This window comes from Marmota monax, unplaced genomic scaffold (assembly GCF_021218885.2).
Source record: "Marmota monax isolate L192 unplaced genomic scaffold, Marmota_monax_Labrador192_F-V1.1 WCK01_AAM20220418_F8-fsc00170, whole genome shotgun sequence".
Lineage (NCBI taxonomy): Eukaryota > Metazoa > Chordata > Mammalia > Rodentia > Sciuridae > Marmota > Marmota monax.
Window position 1 is genome coordinate 1529212 of NW_026692395.1, and position 20379 is coordinate 1549590.

General features: G+C 40.1%; 1 protein-coding gene across 1 annotated transcript; it reads left to right on the top strand.

The window, feature by feature from the left end:
* Positions 1-1457: 1457 nt before the first annotated feature.
* Glod5 (glyoxalase domain containing 5) lies at positions 1458-20132 on the top strand. The gene is made up of 4 exons (XM_046442491.2): positions 1458-1585; positions 5327-5464; positions 11315-11470; positions 12973-20132. The coding sequence occupies exons 1-4, from the start codon at positions 1523-1525 to the stop codon at positions 13096-13098; spliced, it is 483 nt and encodes a 160-aa protein (XP_046298447.1). The 5' UTR covers positions 1458-1522; the 3' UTR covers positions 13099-20132.
* The last annotated feature ends 247 nt before the right edge of the window (positions 20133-20379 follow it).

Below are 20379 nucleotides of genomic sequence, written 5' to 3' on the forward strand. Positions count from 1 at the left end.
TGTATGATTATATCAAAATGAAACCAACAATTATGTACACATATAATGCACCAATAACAGAAAAAAAACAATACCCACAGTGTGAAACATTTGCGTTGGGTGGGGGGAGGATGTGTCTAGGAGGAAGAATCTCAAACTCACCTGTCCCAGGAACCAGACAGGTAACCTGTAAGAGCCAAGAGTGCTCAGCTCAGGGTGAGGAGAATGGCAATGGGCCAGGTGAATGTTCTCTGACTCTCAACAGTGAAGGGGGAAGGTGGGGTGAGGGCTGAGTATGGATGGTGGATGGGGAAGACCCCAGATTTTGTGCCCCAGTAGAATTCAGAAACATCACACTCTGGGGCACAAAACTCTGGCTTTTTGTTTGTTTGTTTGTTTGTTTGTTTTTGCAGTGCTAGGATGGAACTCAAGGTCTCGAGCATGCCAGGCAAGTACTCTACCACTGAGCTACATCCCCAACCCCAGAACTCTGAATAACTTAGAAATCTTCACTTAGAAGCTGGATTTGGTAGCTTGTGCCTGTCATACCAACTGCTTGGGAGGCTGACTTGAACCCAGAAGTTCAGGGCCAGTCTAGTCAACATAGAATAAGACCTGTCTAAAACAAAATAAAACAAAAACAAGAGAAAAGAAATCTTTTTAAAAATATTTTTTAGTTGTAGTTGGACACAATACCTTTGTTTTATTAATTTATTTTTATGTGGCACTGAGAAGCAAACCCAGTGCCTCACATGTGCTAGGCAAGTGCTCTACCACTGAGCCACAACCCCAGCCCCTAGAAAAGAAATCTTGATTCAGACACATACCCAATATAGAGTGGCCATACCCTAACTCAGACAGCTCATAACTCCACATGCTGGACACTGGCTCACATACAGATCAGAAGTATAGCTCTCTGGAGACAGCAACCCTAAATAGACAAGAGGCCTCCCAGCTGGGAATACTGGCCCCCTCAACCCTCAAATCTTTTTTTTTTTTTTGGTAACAGAAATTAAACCCAGGGGTGCTTAACCACTGAGCCACATCCACAGCCTTTTTAAATTTTCATTTTGAGAGACGTTCTCGCTAAGTTGCTGAGGACCTCACTAAGTTGCTGAGGCGGGCCTTTGAACTTGAGATCCTCCTGTCTCAGCCTCCTGAGTCTCTGGGATTACAGGTGTGCACCCCCTGCCTGGCTCCCTCATCACTTTTGGATGAGTGGTTTTTCTGTGTTATTGAGAAGGAACCCCTTACACATACACCTGGGTTTTACTTTCAAGGCTTTAAAGTTTCTTGGTTTGTTTTTCCAGTGGTGGGGATGGAACCCAGGGCCTCATGAAGCCCATGTTCTACCACTGAGCTACATCCTCAACCTCTCAAGACCCTAAGTTTTATGTCAGAGTCTTTGTACATGCACCACCTACTTCTGTCCCAACCAACAGTCAGTCTTCAGTCTGCGCCCTCCCATTCTTGCCCCTTGATCTCTGGGCACTAAGCCAGCGGGTTGTCTTGGAGGTGCTAGGGCAGGAACACCTACCCTGCCATGCTGCGCTGTCTGCTCTCCAGGCTGCCAGTCAGGATGTCGAGCAGGACTTCAGAAAATCAGGTGAATATGGCGGGCCCTGGGGTCCTAGGGCATGGCTGTAGACACCCAGGCAGGCTGGGGCTCTCCCAGCCTGGGGCTGCTAATCTGCTTCTCTTCTTCTCTGTGGGCTCCCCTGTTGTGCCGTCCTCCATTTCCCTATGCTTCTCTCTTGCTTCCTTTTTCAAAGACAAGCAGAGGGCAGCAGAGGACCATGGAAAGGCCCTGCTCAAACCCACAGAGGATTCAAGTGACATGTCTGCAAGACAAACAGGCAGAGGTCTGGCTGCTCTGCCTGGATGGTTCAGGGGGAGCCAGGTTAGTGTCAAGGACAGGTACAGAGACCCAAAGGTGACTCATGGAGTGTGTCCCTGAATCTGTCATGATAGAGCCCTATCAGGAAGGGCCAGGGAACAAAGCAATGACCTTGAGGTTTGCTAGAAGATTCCGAGACCTCTGATAGCCTAAAGGGGGCATTGAAAAAGACTTCAAGGAAGAGAAAAATCCTTTTCTGTGGAGAAGGCTAAAGGAAGGGGAATACTGTATTCTGGACACTTTGACTATATCTATTTATAGAGCTGTAGTGAGAAGGAAAACGGCTTCTAGATTTCTTTCTTCATTTTCAGTACTGGGAATTTAATCCAGAACCTCACACATGTAACACAAGTGCTTTGTCACTGAGCCACATCCCCATTCCCAAATTTTTTTTAAGTACTATGGATGGAACTCAGGGTCTCACACATATTAACACATATTACACAAGTGCTCTACCACAGAGCTGCATCTCTGCTCCTCTGTATAGTTTTTCTTTTCTTTTCTTTCTTTCTTTTTTTTTTTTTTTTTTTTTTTTTGTATTTGTAATTGAGCCCAGGGGTATTGGTACTGAGCTACATTCCCAGTCCTTTTTATTTTGAGAGAGGGTCTTGCTAAATTGCTAAGGATAGCCTCAAATTTGCCATCCTCCTGCCTCATCCTCTTGAGTTGGCTGGATTTAGAAGTGTGTGCTACCAGTCCTGGTCCATATTCTTTTTTAAAAAAAAATATATTTTTTAATATATTTTAGTTGTAAATGGAGAAAATACCTTTATATATTTATCTTTATGTGGTGCTGAGGATTGAACTCAGAGTCTCACCCATGCTAGGTGAGTGATCTACCACTGAGCCACAGCCCCAGATCCCCATATTCTTTTTTTAATACTTTTTTTAGTTGCTGATAGGCCTTTATTTCATTTATTTACGTATATGTGGTGCTGAGAATCGAACCCAGTGCCTCACACATTCTAGGCAAGTGCTCTACCACTGAGCCACAACCCCAGCCCCTCATATTCTTTTTGATAAGTGCTTAAAACAGGGGTCAGCACACAGTAAACCTTATATGATCACTCTGTCTGGATTTTCCGTTTTTTTCATTTATTCCTTTGTTTTGGTTATGTTTTTGGTTCTGAGGAGAGAACCCAGGGTCTGACACATGCTAGGCAAACTTTCTACTGAGCTATACCCTCAGTCCTCATCATCTTTTTATAAAATTAAGCTCTAGGCCTGGGGCTGTAGCTCAGAGACAGAACACTTGCCTAGCACATGTGAGGCACTGGGTTCAATCCTCAGCACTGCATTAAAATAAATTAATATACAAAAATATTGTGTCCATGTACAACTGAAAAGATTTCAAAAAAGAAGTTTGGTTCTTTGAAAAGATTAATGAGATATTAGCAATTTTTGTTTTCACTCCAGAAATTAAGAGAAACATGAATTATCCATATCAGGAAAGTATATGGGGCACTCTTAACAGATTCTACAGACACTGAAGGGTTAATAAGACTTTTTGAACATATAACTTTATTTTCAATGGAGTCCAAATGTCAGTCATTTACTTCTTGTGCTGCTTCTGTGTTCATTTGGATCCTCTGTATTTATGAAGAGAGCAGAACTCAGCAACTTTGCTAATGCCTCCTCCACTTACGAAATAGAACTACACAGGATGTTTTAGCTGGGGCTCAGTGAAATCAATTGTTTCGAATGTACTGGTTTGAATGGAATTAAACACGGTGGAATGGAAAACAATAAAATAGTGTCAAGTAGAATTTAATGGAACAGAATCGAATCCAATAGAACAGAACGGAAAGGAAGACAATGAAATGGAATAGAATAGAATATATCAGTCAAACTTTGTGTCAAGAACTGGAAATAGGGCTAGGGTGGTGGCTCAGTGGTAGAGCGTTTGCCTAGCATGTGCAAGGCACTGAGTTCAATTCTCAACACCACATATAAATAGATAGATAGATAAATAAATAAAGGTTTAGAAATGACTAAAAAACTACTTAAAAAAAGAACTGGAGGGCCAGGGTTGTGGCTCAGTGGTAGAGCACTCACCTAGCATATGCCAGGCCCTGGGTTCTATCCTCAGCACCACATAAAAATAAATAAAATAAAGGTATTGTGTCCAACTACAACTAAAAAAATAAATATTTTTTAAAAAGAACTGGAAATAATTGTTATAGTAGATATTCATTCATTGAAGAAATATTGAACTATTTGGGAAACAGCAGGAACATGATAGAAATTCCTACTCATATTCTAGGTAGGAAGACAGGTATTAGTATGTACAAAGGTTCTGAAGCTAAAGGTAGAAGGATGACCCTTATGAGGAACACGCAAAGATAGTGTGGCTTGGAGTTCAAAAGCCATGTATGGGGTTGGAGAAGTAGATCGGTATATAGCACTAGTTTAATATAAACAAGTTCCTAGGTTCCATCCCCAGCATGGGAAGAAAAAAGCAATGTATAAAACTATAGTTATGGTAATAAATGTGGATTATTTTTCTTTATTTCTTTTTTCGTGTGGTACCAGGGATTGAAACCAGGGCCTAGCATGCTTGGCAAATGCTCTACTAATGAGATACATTTCAGACCTTAAGTCTATTATTTTAAACACTGTACTACCTGTATTGCCAGACCATAGGCACATTATAATCCTACAGCAGATGTAATGTAAATTTAAAAAAAAAATACTAAAGAATGCAAGGCAAGAGAAGGATCTAGAAATAAGTGGAGAGGGAAGGAGTTGTGCCCGACCACTGGCTTTGTAAACACACATGCCCAGAAAGTTTTATCTCATCTGAGAGATATCCTTCTTGACCTGCCTTCTGTGATCATAGCTGCAGAGTGGATAAGGAGGTGACTAGGAAAAATTATCAATGGATGGCTTGTACTCAGTGTTGGACCTGTTTTGTGTGTTGTCAGTTCTTGGAAAAGAGAGGGATTCCAACTTGGGAAATACAAGGGAGGTTTGGCTTTAGTCTCCTCCCTTAATTTTCACTTATGTTCATCTGGAAGGAGAAAGAGAGAAAGAAAAGAGTGAAGGGGCTGGCGCTGTAGCTCAGTGGCAGGTGTTTACCTAGTGTGTGTGAAGCACTGGGTTCCATCTTTAGCACCACATACAAAATAAAACAAATAAAATAAAGACATGCTGTCCATCTATAACTACAAAAAAAAAATTAAGGGCTGGGGTTGTGGCTCAGTGGCAGAGCGCTTGCCTAGCATGTGTGAGGCACTGGGTTCGATCCTTATCACCACATAAGAATGGGCATGACAGACACATAGAATCTTATGAATCCATGCATGTATCCATTAGACTCTACTGACATTTTCCTTTGGGATTCTCCCTTTGAAATGGGGGTGGAAGTAATGCAGGGGGTGGGGGGAAAGCAGAAAACATGAGAGTCTTCAGTGGCAATGTGGTTTCACCTGACATTTTTTTACCTTTTAGTCAAGGAGGGACAGCTCTCAGACCCCTTCCCGGTGTCTTATCCATAGACTTGACCACATCGTGATGACAGTGAAGAGCATCAAAGATACCACTATGTTCTATTCCAAGATCCTGGGCATGGAGGTCATCACTTTCAAGGTAACCATTTCCCCACACACCAAATTGCAGGTGGATTAAACTTTAATGATAACACCTTAACATACAACTTAAGGGCTGGGGGTATAGCTCAGAGGTAGAGTGCTTGCCTAGCATGTGCAAGGCCCTGGGTTCCATCCCCAGCACCACAAAAAGGTGGGTAAAATTTAGCTTAACTCCAAAAACAAAATCACAGGAAATTTGAAGCAAAGATAAAAAGACCAATGAATAGGGGGATTTCCAGAAAATGGAGGAAAAAAGAGGGGAGGATATTATCATGGAAATAATGCAAGAGTTATGTACAACTATAATGCACTGATTTTTTAAAAGTGGGAAAAATAATGTTCTGGCCTTGGCACATGCTTGTCATCCCAGCTGCTGGGGAGGCTGAGGCAGGAGAATTGCAAGTTCAAAGCCAGCCTCAGCAATTTAGGGAAGCTCTAAACAACTTAGCAAGACTCTGCCTCAAAAAAAAAAATTAAGGGCTGGGGTTGTGGCTCAGTGGTAGAGCACTCGCCTTGCACATGCGTGACCCTGGGTTCAATCCTCAGCACCACATTAAAAATAAATAAATAAATAAAGGTACTAAAAAATTTAAAGTCTGGGGATATGGATCAGTGGTTAAGTACTTCTGTTACAAAAAAAAAAGAAAAAAAGAAAAAGAAAGAAAAGAAAAGAAAGAAAGAAAGAGAAAAGAATAAAAAAGGAAAGAAGAAAAGAAAAAAAGAACACAAGAGAACACTGCAGTCTTTATATACAAAGAGTTAAGTAAGTATCCAGCACATCAATACTTAGATACATTTGATAGAATTGTAGAACATCAAATTGTAAAAGGAGATCCTAAGAGCTTTCTAAGAGATTAAAAAGTAGTTCATCTAAAAAGAAAAAGAAACATTCAAATATCTAATTTTCTGAGTCCTACTGGAGACCAGAAGATAATAAAGGAAGGTCACCTTCAGGATTCTGGGAAAGGGACTGGAATTGTAGCTCATTAGAGGAGCACTTGCCTAGCACATGTGAGGTACTGGATTGGATCCTCAGCACCACATAAAACTAAATAAATAAAATAAAGGTACTGTGTCCATCTACAGCTTTAAAAAAATGTGAGGCTATTTGCTCCTATTAATTTTTTTTTCCTTAAAGATTCTGGGGACAAATTTTCAATCCTAGAATTCTATGTCCAGCAAAACTGTTAACCAAAGATAAGTGTAGAATAAAGCATTCTTAGACACAAAATGTCTCAAAAAATCTGCCCATTAGGAAACTGGGGCTCAGTGGTAGAGCTCATGCCTAGCACTCACAGGGTCCTGAGCTCCATCCTCAGCACTAAAAATCAAACAAAATGAGCAATTAAGTTGGGAATAAGGAAGACACAGAAATCAGGTTACCGTGGTTCCCAAGAGGAAGATTCCAGAAAGAATCTTAGAAAACCATCAGTCCTGTTCTAAACAGAACCAAGAAAGATCCCAAGAAGGAGAAATCCAGGGGAAAACAGAGGTTTCTAGAGATGAATACTATCCTGAGAATTTGTAAAAATTTCAAAAGTGGTAAATGCAGGGGCTGGGGTTGTGGCTCAGTGGTAGAGCACTTGCCTTGCACATGTGAGGCACTGCTTTGATCCCCAGCACCACATAAAAATACTAAATAAACAAAAATAAAGGTATTGTGCCCATCTACAATTAAAAATTATTTTTTTAAAAATGTGGTAGGACTAAGGTTGTGGCTCAGTGGTAGAGTGCTTGCCTGGCATGTGTGAGGTACTAGGTTCAATTCTCAACACCACATATAAATAAATGATCAAAGTAAAGGCCAATTTAAAAAAAAATAAAGAAATCTCTTTTTTAAAAAGTGGCAAATGCAGAGAAAGGAAAACATAAGTGTCCTGCCAAGATGTTCCTTCAGCAGATGAATGGATAAACTGAGGTATGTCCAGATAATGAAATATCATACAGTTATAAAGAGAAACGAAGCTGGGCAATGTGGTGCACTTCTGTTATCCCAGTACCTCAAGAGGGTATGGCAGGAGGATCACAAGTTCAAGGCCAGCCTCATCAATTGAGTGAGACCCTGTCTCAAAATAATAGATAGATAAAAAGGGGCTTGCAATGTAGCTCAGTGGTAGAGGGCTCACCTAACATGTGTAAGGACTTGGGTTCAATCTTAAATACCACAAAAATTACATCTATATCTATATATCATGCTGGGCTGGGGATGTAGCTCCATGGTATGGTGCTCAACTAGCAAACTGAAGACTCTGGGTTTATTTGCTGGTACCACACAGAAACAAAATCATGCTGAATAAATAAATGAAGGGGCTGGGGTTGTGGCTCAGTGGTAGAGTGCTCGCCTCGCATGTAAGAGACCCTGGGTTCGATCCTCAGCACCACATAAAAATAAATAAACAAAATAGAGATATTATGTCCATATATAACTAAAAAATTTTTTTTTAAATTAAGAAACAGAAGAAGGTCTCACCTCATGGAACCATTTATAATACCCACACAAAATAATAATACACTTTTATTTTGTGACATTGGGAATTGAACCTAAGGCCTTACATATGCCAGGCAAAGCATTTGATCACTGAGCCACATCCCAGCCCAACAATAATGTACTTTTTTTCGGGGAGGAGGTACTGGGGATTGAACTCAGGCACACTTGACCACTGAGCCACATCCTAGCCCTATTTTGTATTTTAATTAGAGACAGGGTCTCACTGAGTTGCTCAGCACCTCACTGCTGCTGAGGCTGGCTTTGAACTCATAATCCTCCTGCCTCAGACTCCTGAGCCGCTGGGATTACAGGTGTGCACCACTGTGCCCAGCCAGTAATGCACTTTTTACAATAACTTATGAAAATCAAAGGATGCATACCAAATACATTTATAATGGTTGCCTAAAGTAGGGACAGGAATAGAGAATAGAGAAAAAATGCATTAAGGAAATGACATGGGCTTTGCAAGGACCAGTGATGACAATAGTATATATAATGCCTCAACTCCCTATACTCAAGACACATTAGAGTGAAATTTCAGAACATCTAGGGCCAATAAAAATTCTACAAGCTGCAGGAGTGGAAGGTGACAAAAAAATGAAAAACGGAATAACATCAGACTTCTTATCAGCAACACCAGATTCAGGGAAGAAAATGAAGCAACATATTTAAAAGGCTGTGGGGGAAAAAAAACCCTCAACTTAGAATTGCATACTGGAACAAATTATCATTCAATGGTAAAAGTGAAATAAATTCATTTTCTGGTAGAATGTATGTGGTATCAAACATGATGATAAAAAAGGAAGAGAAATGGCAGATGCTGAGAGGTACAAGAGAGGATGGAGACATGAAGAAGATTACAGGGTGATGTGGGTTGTCTATCAAAAAATAAACATATTTCTTAGCACTACAAAAAATAATACCAAAAATATTCAACTGGGTTATTTAAAAATTATAAAGGAGGGCTGGTGTTGTGGCTCCATGGTAGAGCACTTGCCTAGCATGTGTGAGGCATTGAGTTCCATCCTCAGTGCCACATGACAATAAATAAATAAAATAAAGACATTGTGTCCATCCACAATTAAAATTTTTTTAAAAAATATAAAGAACCAAAAGAAGAATTAAACATGATGATAGAATTCTGTTGGGAGGGATAGTAAATTCTCATTTATCATAGCAGAGAGATGATAAAAACTATCTAAAGTCACTAAATCGAGAAATAGTAGTGCTCCCAGCAGCTTGGAATGCTGAAGCAGGAGGATCACAAGTTTAAAGCCAGTCTCTGCATATTAGGCAAGGCCCTAAGCAACTTACTTAGCAAGATCCTGTCTCAAAATACAAAAATAAAAAGTAAAATAAAGCAAAAGGTCTGGGGCTACATCTCAGTGGTTAAGTGCTTCTAAGTATGATCCCTGATACAAAAAAATAAATAAATAAATAAATAAAAAATAAAAATAAAAAGTAGTTCATCAGGGATTGTGTTTGGAGGTGTATGGGAGAAAACTCAACTAATTTAGGGTTACATTAGAAAGTTTTCTTTTTCTTTCATTGAACAAGCAGTCAGGAGTAGGCAGTCAGAACTCAGTGGTTGGGAAGGAGGAAATGAATGGGCACAAAAGTGCCAGCTCAATGGGGCAGAAAGGATCTCAGAAGCCCCACCCACAGCCATCTCATGGCCCAGTCCCTCTAACATGGCCTCCCTTACATGATGACCCCTTCAGCAAAGAATGCTGGGAAATGCAGGGGGTTTTTTTGTTTGTTAGTTTTAAAGCCCAGTACACAGTAACTCCATCAGAATTTGGATTTTGTTGTAAGAAAAAAAAAAGGACAACTTGGGAGGTTGGATCCCTGAGAAGGATCACTTGAGCCCAGGAATTCAGGGCCAGCCTGGACAACAGAATGAGATCCTGACTCTTCCTTAAAAAAAGAAAAGTCTGCCTTTAATCCTAGCTACTTGGAAGGCTGAGGAGGAGGATGATTGCAAGTTTGAGTCCAGCCTGGGAAACTGAATGAGATCCTGTCTCAGAAAGAAGAAGGGCTGGTGCCAAGTGTGGTGGCTCAAACTTTTCTAATCCCAGAGACTCAGAGGCTAAGGCAGGAGGATCACAAGTTTGAGGCCAGCCTCAGCAATTTAGGGAGACCCTCAGTAACTTCATGAGACCCTATCTCAAAATAAAAAAAAAATAGAAAGGGTTGGGGGTGTAGGTCAGTGGTACAACTCTTTCCTAGCATATGCCAGGCTCTGGATTCAATACCCAATACAGAAAAAAAAGATGGGAATGTATACTGAGTAGGCAAACTGCTGTTTCTGCCATGGGTAGTGTTAGCACAAAGAGTCCGGACCGGAGACAAGCTTCATGGATCATTTCAGCTTTTTATTCAGGAAAGGGACTACACCTATGGGAATGTACTCACTTTCCTGGTGGAAAATGAGCCATTAACAAAGGAGGGGACTGGGCTTATACAGGTTGTGGGTAATTTAGTGAGCATGTCAGTTTGGGCACTCAGAAATTTGAGTTTTTGGGTTGGGAGTCAGTGGCCAGCACCTGGAAAGGAGTTATCTTGGAAGAGATTAGTGTTTTCTTTTTTTTCCCTTTTTAATATTTTTTTTAGTTATACATGGACACAGTATCTTTATTTTGTTTGTTTACTTTTATGTGGTGCTGAGGATCCAACTCAGTGCCTCACATGTGCGAGGTAAGCACTCTGCCACTGAGCCACAACCCCAGCTGGAGATTAGTGTTTTCTAGAGATTATCATTCTAGGTTTGATGAAACACTTTCTCCTCACCTGTGGCCAGCATCTGAAAAGGATTTAACTTGAAAGAGATGAAAGCTATCCATGTATGGTTTTCTTTTTCATTCCCTTTTCCCAGGTCTCACTATTTTGGGTTTTTTTGGGTGGTATAAACATATTGTTTAGAGATAGGGAAATAATTTCAGGAAGAAACAAACACATAAAATGTGCACACATATTAGAAGTAGTTGCCTCTAAGACTGAGGTGGTGTAAGGGGATGTTGTTTAGTTAGCCTTGATTTACTTTAAAAAAAAAAAACTTCCTTGGGGTGGGGGTCAGACTTTAGCTCCCACTCATCTCTTTCTTTCATTCTTTTTTCCTTTTCTTTCTTGGTGCTGGGGATTGAACCCCCCACATGCTAGGCAAGGGCTCTATAATGGAACTATATCTCCAGTCCTTTATTTTTTATATTTTATTTTGAGGCAGAGTCTCACTAAGACTGAATCTGGCCTCAAACCTGTGATCCTCCTGCCTCAGCCTCCTGAGTGGCTGGGATTTCAGGTGTGCACCACCACACTGGGTTTGGAACTTTAGTTTTAGGTTGTTTTCTCTTCCTCAAATAGGGAGACCGAAAAGCATTGTGCTTTGGAGACCAAAAATTTAACCTCCATGAGGTGGGAAAGGAATTTGAACCCAAAGCTGCTCATCCTGTTCCAGGCTCCCTGGACTTATGTCTGATCACAGAGGTGCCTTTGGAGGAGATGATCCAGCATCTAAAGGTGAGTGGGACTTCATTCTTCTTGATAAAACCACTGCAGATGCCATAAAAATGGAAGCTTGACTCGGGGAGATCTTCAAACCTCTAACATGACCGGTTTCTACACAATCATCCACTCATTTTGATTGACATCATTGTTTCATGTAACCAGATGGATTTAAAAATGAAACTTCAGGGCTAGGGTTGTGGCTGATTGGTAGAGCACTTGCCTAGCATGCGTGAGGCACTGAATTCGATCCTCAGCACCACATAAAAATAAACAAATAAATAAAGGTATTGTGTCCATCTACAACTAAAAAAATATTTTTAAATGAAATTTCATATCACCATTTGTAAGTATTTTATATATATATATATATATATATATATATATATATATATATATATATATATATGACTGGGGTTGTGGCTCTGTGGTGGAGCACTTGCCTAGCATGTGTGAGGCACTGGGTTTGATCCTCAGCACCACATATAAATAAGTAAATAAATAAATAAGTAAAGGTCTATCTACAACTAAAAAAATTAAATGTATATCTGAGTTATTTTACATAAACACATTTACATAAAAAGAAAACGTTCTACCAACTACATGAAAAATCCATTATATGTAGGCATAAAGGGAAAGTAATTGTAAAAGCCAACAGCTATAGGGCTGGGAGTGTGGCTCAGTGGCATGACACTTTCCTAGCCCTGAGTTCCATCCCCAGCACTGAGAGAGAGGGGGAGAGGGAGAGAGAGAGAGAGAGAGAGAGAGAGAGAGAGAGACAGACAGACACTCTTGCCTAGACTGCTAGACTGCCTAGGTATGAATTCTGGCTCTGTTACTTATTAGATCATACTAGATACTTTTTTTTTCCTTTTTGTACTTGGGATTGAACCCAGGGGTAGGTACTTTACCACTGAACTATGCCTTTAGTCATTTTTATTTTATTTTACTTTTATTTTTATTTTGGGGAACTACCAGGGATTGAACTCAGGGGCAGTCGACTACTGAGCCATGTACCCAGCCCTATTTTGTATTTACAGACAGGGTCTCACTGAGTTGCTTAGTGCTTCACTTTTGATGAGGCTGGTTTTGAACTCTTGATTCTCCTGCCTCAGCCTTCTGAGCCACTGGGATTACAGGTGTGCATAACCATATCCAGCTAGTTTATTCTTATTTTGAGACAGGGTCTTGCTAAGTTGCCCAGGCTGGCCTTAAACTTTTGATCCTACTGCCTCAGCCTCTGGAGTTGCTCATATTACAGAATTGTGCCACCATGCCTGGCCATACTAGGTACCATTATTATTCCCATTTTCAGATGAGAAAACTGACATACAGGTCAATTAGTTGCTCTACCCAAGGCCATACAACTTAACAGGGTTAATGAATGAAGAATGGCAGAAAATGAGGTGAGAAAATACAGAGGTGTTCTATATGCTTCTAAGGTAGTATTAGGAATTGAATTTTAGTTTTTCACATTGACTATGACATATGAACTTTGTCTTCTCTTCCCACTTTAGGCTTGTGATGTCCCCATTGAGGAGGGGCCAGTTCCCAGAACAGGAGCAAAGGGGCCTATTATGTCTGTCTACTTCCGAGACCCAGACAGAAATCTAATTGAGGTGTCCAACTATGTCTCCTTGTGATTGATACTGGTCCTCAGCCATTTTGTTTCCCTCCATGTTACCTTCTCCCTTCCTTCCCAAAAATCCTTGCCCAGGCCCAGAGACCTTCATGGACTGAGGACTTCAGCAGTTCACACATCCTGTTGAGGGCATGTGAGACAGGTGTGGGACCAAACCTACATATCTGGATGATCTTCATTCAAGCTGTGCCAAAAAAAAAAAAAATGGATAATCCCACCACAGTAGCTCATTGTTCTTTTTGTCTCACCACTTCACCTGGGGTTTGTCTAGGATATGAGTTTTCTAAACTCTTTAGAGGTCCATGACTGGTTAAGACATCTCTGAGGACCAAATGCAGGTCTTTTCCTTGGGATTCAAAACCTCTGACAGATTTCTACTTGTCTGTGATGCATCCTTCTTCCTCCTTATCTGACTTGCCTCATTCCTCTGACTTTTTTTTCCCCTTCACCCTATGGGCCTCACTGAACCTCCGGATCTATATAATTCCTATGAGATCTTCCAGGACCAGCCCAGATGATGCACCTTCTCCTGGAGAGACTTCTCTGGTCTCACTCTCAGGGCATCTAGCACTTTCTCCCTTATTGAGACTCAGCCGCTGACTGAGTATATGGGATAAGGTCAAGTTTCTTCTGTTTCGGTCCCCCCACCACTGCCACACCTTTTACTCATTTAGTCAACTAAAACACATATATTGAGCATCTATTGTGTGGTGGGTCCTGTCTTAGGCATTAGAGAGATGGTGTTGAACAAAAAGGATAAGTATATCTATGCCTGTGGTGCTGCCATTCAAGTGGGAGAGATAGAAAATCAGTAAAACTAAAAAAGATGTTGGGGGCTGTAGATCTTTGGTAGAGCACTTGCTTAGCATATGTGGGGCACAGGATGGGATTCTCAGCATCACATATAAATAAATAAATAATCAATAAAATAAAGGTCCACTGACATCTAAAAAAATTTTTAATAAAGGGTGTTTGGAAGGGAGGAATAGAGAAAGGATGGTTAATGAGTATAGAGGTGCAGTTATATAAGAGGAACAACTTCTAAGTTTTTAAAAAATATTTTGTTATTTTAGTTGTAGTTGGAACAATGACTTTATTTTATTTATTTATTTTTATGTGGTGCTGAGGATCAAACCCAGCACCCCACATGTGTTTGGCAAGCACTCTACCACTAAGCCACAATCTCAGCCCCATCTTCTAAGTTTCTATAGCACAGTATGTTTGGCAACAATTAATTGAATTTTTTCAACTAGCTAATAGAGGGGATTTTGAATGTTCTCAACATATAGAAATTATCTACGTCTGGGGTAATAGGCATGTCAATTGCCCTGATCTGATCATTACACATTGTGTACATGTCTTGAAATGTCATACTGTATCTCATCAATATTATAATTATTCTGTTGATTTCTAAGAAATTATTAGTTAATTAATTAAAAAGAAAGAGAAAAATAACTAAGATATTAGATATGCTAGAGACCGATAAATACTTTGGAGAAAAAGAAAACATGGAGGTTAGCAGTATAGTTCAGTGGTAGAGTGAATGCTGAGCCCATACAAGGTCCTGGATTTCTTCTCCAGCACTAAAAGAAAACACAGAAAAGAGGGGATGCTGATAAACATTGCTGGAGCAATTTACAATGTTTAATGGGATTGTCCAGGAAAGCCTGACTGAAGAGACATTTGAACACAGACCTGAAGACTTGAGGGATAAACCACACAGCTACCCAGAGGAAGAATGCACCAAGCTGAATAGGCAGTACAAAGGCCCTGAGGCAGGAATGGATGTGGTGTGCATGTGAGGAACAGCTAGAGAGGGGCACAGTAGGAGGAGTGAGAGAGAAAGTTTGGGTAGGGCCTCGTGGACCAAGGTGAAGACTTTGGCTTTTATTCTGAGTGAGTGGAGCCACCGGAGGGTCCTGAGCAGAGGGAATTTATCTGATCCAGGTTTAACCGGCTCCTGCAGGCTACTATATGGAAACTAGACTGTCAGGGAAGGGCAGAAGCAGGGGTGCCAAGGAGGAGGAGGCCACCGCAGTGGTCCTTGTGAGCCATGAAGGTGGTGGCAGAGTAGGTGAAAAAAAAGGTGGTTAGACTCTGGCAATAATTTGAAAATAGGGACTGAATGAGTTCATCAAGCAAAAATGTCAACTAAAGAAGCCTGAGCACCTTTAGAGGTTTGAAACAAGATGAGGTTCAGGCAAGGAGGAAGGGGAAGTGTACAGATGGATTCCTGAATGAATATATGATGGATGAAAGAACAGGTATGAGAGTCTCTTGAAGTAAAGAGGCCCTTAATCTTGTGAACTCTGGTCTCTAAATACTCTCCAGCTGGATCCTATGAGTGAACTCCCAGGGACCCCCCCAAAATGCTATAAAGAATGGAAATGTGAGGATGGAAGCTTTGGCACATAAAGGGCTTTGCCAAAAACTGTAGTAAGTTTCCTGTCTGATTTTAAAAGACAGCTTGCCTTGGATCCAAAAATTATAAGCCTGGAGATAGATGATTTACAGAAGGAAGAGAAAGGAAGAGGGAGAGAGGGAGGAAAGGGAGAATGAATGGGCAAATGGGTGGATGGATGAATGGATGGGTGGAAAAGGAGATGGATAGATGGGTAGAGATGGGTACTGTTAGATTTCTATTGCTGTGACAAATACCTGAGATAAATCAGGTATTAAAAGGAGGAAAGATTTATTGTGGATCACAGTTTCAGAGGTTTCAGTCCATGGTCATTTGTCCTGGTTGTTTTGGGCCTATGGCAGCATAGCACATCCTGGCAGGAGCATGTGGTGGAGGAAAACTGTTTACTTCATGACTGCTGGGAAGCAAAAGACAGAGAGGAAGGGGCCAGGGTCCTAATATCTCCTTCAAGGGCAGGCCCCCAGTGACCACTAGGCCCCACCTCATAAAGGTTCCACAACCTTCAAATGGTCCCAGCTGTTAAAAGCTTGGTTGCTTTTAGGCCAGGTGTGGTGGCACACATCTGTAATTCCAGCATCTCAGGAGGCTGAGGCAGAATCATCAGTTCAAAGCCAGCCTCTGCAACTCAGTGAAGCCCTATGCAACTCAGAGGGACTTGTCTCAAAATAAAATGTAAAAAGGGGCTGGGGAGTGGCTGTGGCTGTGGCTCAGTGGCAGAGCACTTGCCTAGCATGTGCAAAGTGATGGGTTCAAACCTCAGCACCACATAAAAATAAATACATAAAATAAAGATATTGTGTCCAACTACAATAAAAAAAAATTTAAAAGGGCTGGGGATGTGGCTCAGTGGTTAAGTGTCCCTGGGTTCAATCTCTGGTACCGGGAAAAAAAAATAAAGCTTGGTTGCTTTTAACTTTGGGGGACACTCTAGACACAAACTATAAAAAATGGATTAAATGAAGTGTGGTATATTAAGTCAATGAATTATTACTTAACAATAAAGTAGAATGAGCTTAAGAGGCCAATATTATTCTGATAAGAAAATCAAAGACATGGGCTGAGGCTGTGGCTCAATGGTAGAGCATTTGCCTCACACATGTGAGGCACTGGGTTTGATACTCAGCACCACATAAAAATAAATAAACAAAATAAAGATATTGCATTCATCTATAACTAAAAAATATTTTTTTAAATAAGAAAATCAAAGACATGACAAGAAAACTATAGCCTGATATCTCTTTTAAATATAGGTGCAAAATCCTCAACAATTACAAATAAATAGAATCCAGCAACATATAAAAAGATTATCCATCATAATCAAGTAGAACTTATCCCATAAATGCAAAGTTGGGTCACCATATTAATAGAATAAAGGACAAACAGCACATGACAAAAACCCCTCCATGATATAAACACACTCAACAACCAGAAATAGAAGAGAACTTCCTCAACATGATAAAGGGTATCTACAGAAAACCCACAAGTAACATCACACTCCATAATGAAAGACTGAAACCTTCCCCCAAAGATCAGGAACTACACAAGGAGGTCCCTGATCACCACGTCTATTCAACATTCAACTAGAGGTTCTAGCCAGGGCAATTAGGCAAGAAGAAGAAATAAAAGACATCCACAGGCTGGGGTAGTGGCTCAGCAGCAGAGTACTTGCCTATCATGTGTGAGGCACTGGGTTTAATCATCAACACCACATATGAATAAAGAAATAAAATAAAGGTCCATCAACTAAAAAAACAAACAGTATATAGATATATAAATCAAAGACATCCAGATTTGAAAAGAAGTAATTAAAACTATCTCTATTTGAGAGGACATGATTTTGTACTTTGAAAATCTTAAGGAATACAACAAAACCAGTAGAACTCCATTAGTATTTAAACCCAGCAAGGATGCAGGAGACAAGATTTTGTATGAGGCAAGATACAAGGTTTTGTATGAGACAAGATCATACAAAAACTTAATCATAACATGGACAAGGCAGAGCATGCCTGTGATCCCAGGGAGTCCAAGGCAGGAAGATCACAAGTTCAAAGCCAGACTCAGCAACTTAATGAGGCCCTAAGCAACCTAGTGGGACCCTGTCTCTAAATAAAAAATAAAAAATAGGACTGGGGATGTGGCTCAGTGGCTAAGCACCCTTGGGTTCAATCCCTGGTACTAAAATTGAAAAATAAGAGATATTATTGGATTAAGCATAATCTTATTCTTAGGTCCTATATTGGCTGAGCTAAATTTGTAGCTTGTAGAAATTAAGAAAAATGTGAATAAATATGACAGATCTATGGTAAATTAAAAAATATAGGGGAAAATGATCAATAGAGTAAAGAAGGAAGATCAGCAGAATGGAGGAGGGGAAGGAATAAGGAAGTTCAAAACCAGTAGAACTCCATTAGTATTTAAACCCAGCAAGGATGCTGGGATTGAAACAGAACAAACTATGTTATATACATTTATGAATATATTCAAAAGAACCCCACTATCATGTATAACTATAGACACTAATAAAAGCATTTTAATCCCACAAAATCTATAAAATTATGAAAAAATATATAGCAGGGTTGTGGTATAGCTTAGTAGTAGAACACTTGCCTAGCATGTGCCAGGTCCTGGGTTCAATCAAAATACCTCAAAAAAATAGTTGTGCTGTTTTAAGGAGCACTCCAAAAGAAGCACTCCAGCCAGGTGCAGTGGTGCACACCAGTATCCCAGTGGCTTGGGAGGCTGAGGCAGGAGGATCACAAGTTCAAAGCCAGCCTCAGCACTTTAGTGAGGCCCTGTCTTAAAATTAAAAAAAAGGGCTGGGGACATGGCTCAGTGGTTCAGTGCCACTGAGTTTATTACCTGGTACCAAAAACAAAATCCACCCCAACAACCTAGTTGCAGCAAGATATAGGTAATTTAGTTAACAAAGAAAGTGATATGCCTCTTTCTGATGACAGGGGTTGTTTTGTTTTTTGTTGGAGAGGTGCTGGGATGGATCCTAGAGCCTCACTACATGCCATGAAAGTACTCTACCACTGAGCTACATCCCCAGCCCTTTTTTTGTTTTATTTTGACACAGAGTCTAAGTTGCCCGGCTGGCCTCAAATTTGTGATACTCCTGCCTTAGCCTCTTGAATTGCAAGGATTACAGATGTATGCCACCATACCCAGCTAAGTGTAATATTCTGCTGTTCTCCATGTAGTAATTTAGTAAAAAACTTTAAAAAAATTAAATAATTGGGGCATGGAGTCCAGCTGTGCCCATAGTCCCAGCTACTGGGGAGTATGAGGCAGGAGGATTGCTTGAGCCTAGGAGTTCAAGGCCAACGTGGGCAACATAGTGAAACCTCCTCTCTCAAAACAAAGAAAGCAAGGCAAAAATAAAAAAGACAAAGAATGGTGAGATTTCTCATTTAGATTTATTGCAAAGTAATAAATTGGTAACGTCCTTCCAACCTCTGCAGAGTACTGCAGTACTTAAAAGTAAAGGCTAACTATCATGCATATAAGATTACATGACCTGTGTAACTCTACATCATGTACAACCAGAAGAATGTGGAGTTATATTCCACTTATGTTTGATGTGTTAAATGCATTTTACCATCATGTATAACTAATTAGAACAAAATTGAAAAATTTTAAAAAGAAGTAAAGGCTAACTATCCACAGACTTAAAACCCAATCATGAGACAATGATCACATGTATTAATGTCAGTTTTTTTGTGCATACCTATAATTCTAGCTGTTTAGGAGGTTGAGGCAAGAGGATCACAAGATCCTGGAGGTCAGCTTGGGAAGCTTAGACATTGTCTCAAAAAAAGATTTAAAAGGCCTAGGGTGTAGTTTAGTGGTAGAGTGTTTGCCTAGTTTGTGTGAGGTCCTGGATCTGATCCACAATTTAAAAAATTACCTCTTGCAAATCCATGAAACAAAAAATATTGAATTTGCAATGCAAATTGAAAATGAACAGAGGTCAGAAAAAACAGCAGTCACTGACTTGAGCAGATGAGTTTTTTCTTATAGGAGTATTTGATTTCTAGTGTGTTTTGTGTGATATTCAACTACAAAGCAAATAGATTTTGAAGCAGTTCAAAACCAAAGTTGCTATCACAGAGTTCCATGAAATGCAATTATACAGAGAAAATCAAATATGGAGGAAACAGTCCAGTACATACCATTCCCATAGGAAAAGAACAATGTCCAGTCACCCTGACTGGACCTCTTTTGTGTTTCAGACTTTAACTACAGGGCACCTGGCTTGCCTTCTTGGATTCCTAACTCCTGGCTTTTAATAACTGCTTCTCTCTTCAGAACCTTTTGTTTGTTTGTTTGTTTGTTTTAGGAATACTTGTATTTCAAAAATACACAAAAGCAAAGGGAAGCACATCTAATTACTGAACAGAAGTAATATGTTGATATTTTGGTATATAACATTAAAGGGATTTTTGTTCTATTGTGTTGTGGTGCTGGGGATGGAACCCAGGGCCTCGAACATACTTTGTGAGTGCTTGCTCTTTCACTGAGCTATATTCCCAACCCTTTTAGTTTTCTGTATGCATGTTTATACATTTTAATTTTTTGTCCAAATTAAAGTCATTCTCTGCCATTTGTAACCAGCTTCTTTTGTGTGTGTGTTATCACAATTATTATATAGACTATAATAGACTATATATATAGTCTCTCTCTCTCTCTCTCTCTCTCTCTATATATATATATATATATATATATATATATATATATATATATATATTCGGGGCTGGCGCTGGGGCTCAGTGGTAGAGCGCCTGCCTGACATGTGTGAGGCACTGGGTTCGATCCTCAGCACTACATAAAAATAAAGAAAGAAAATAAAGGCATTGT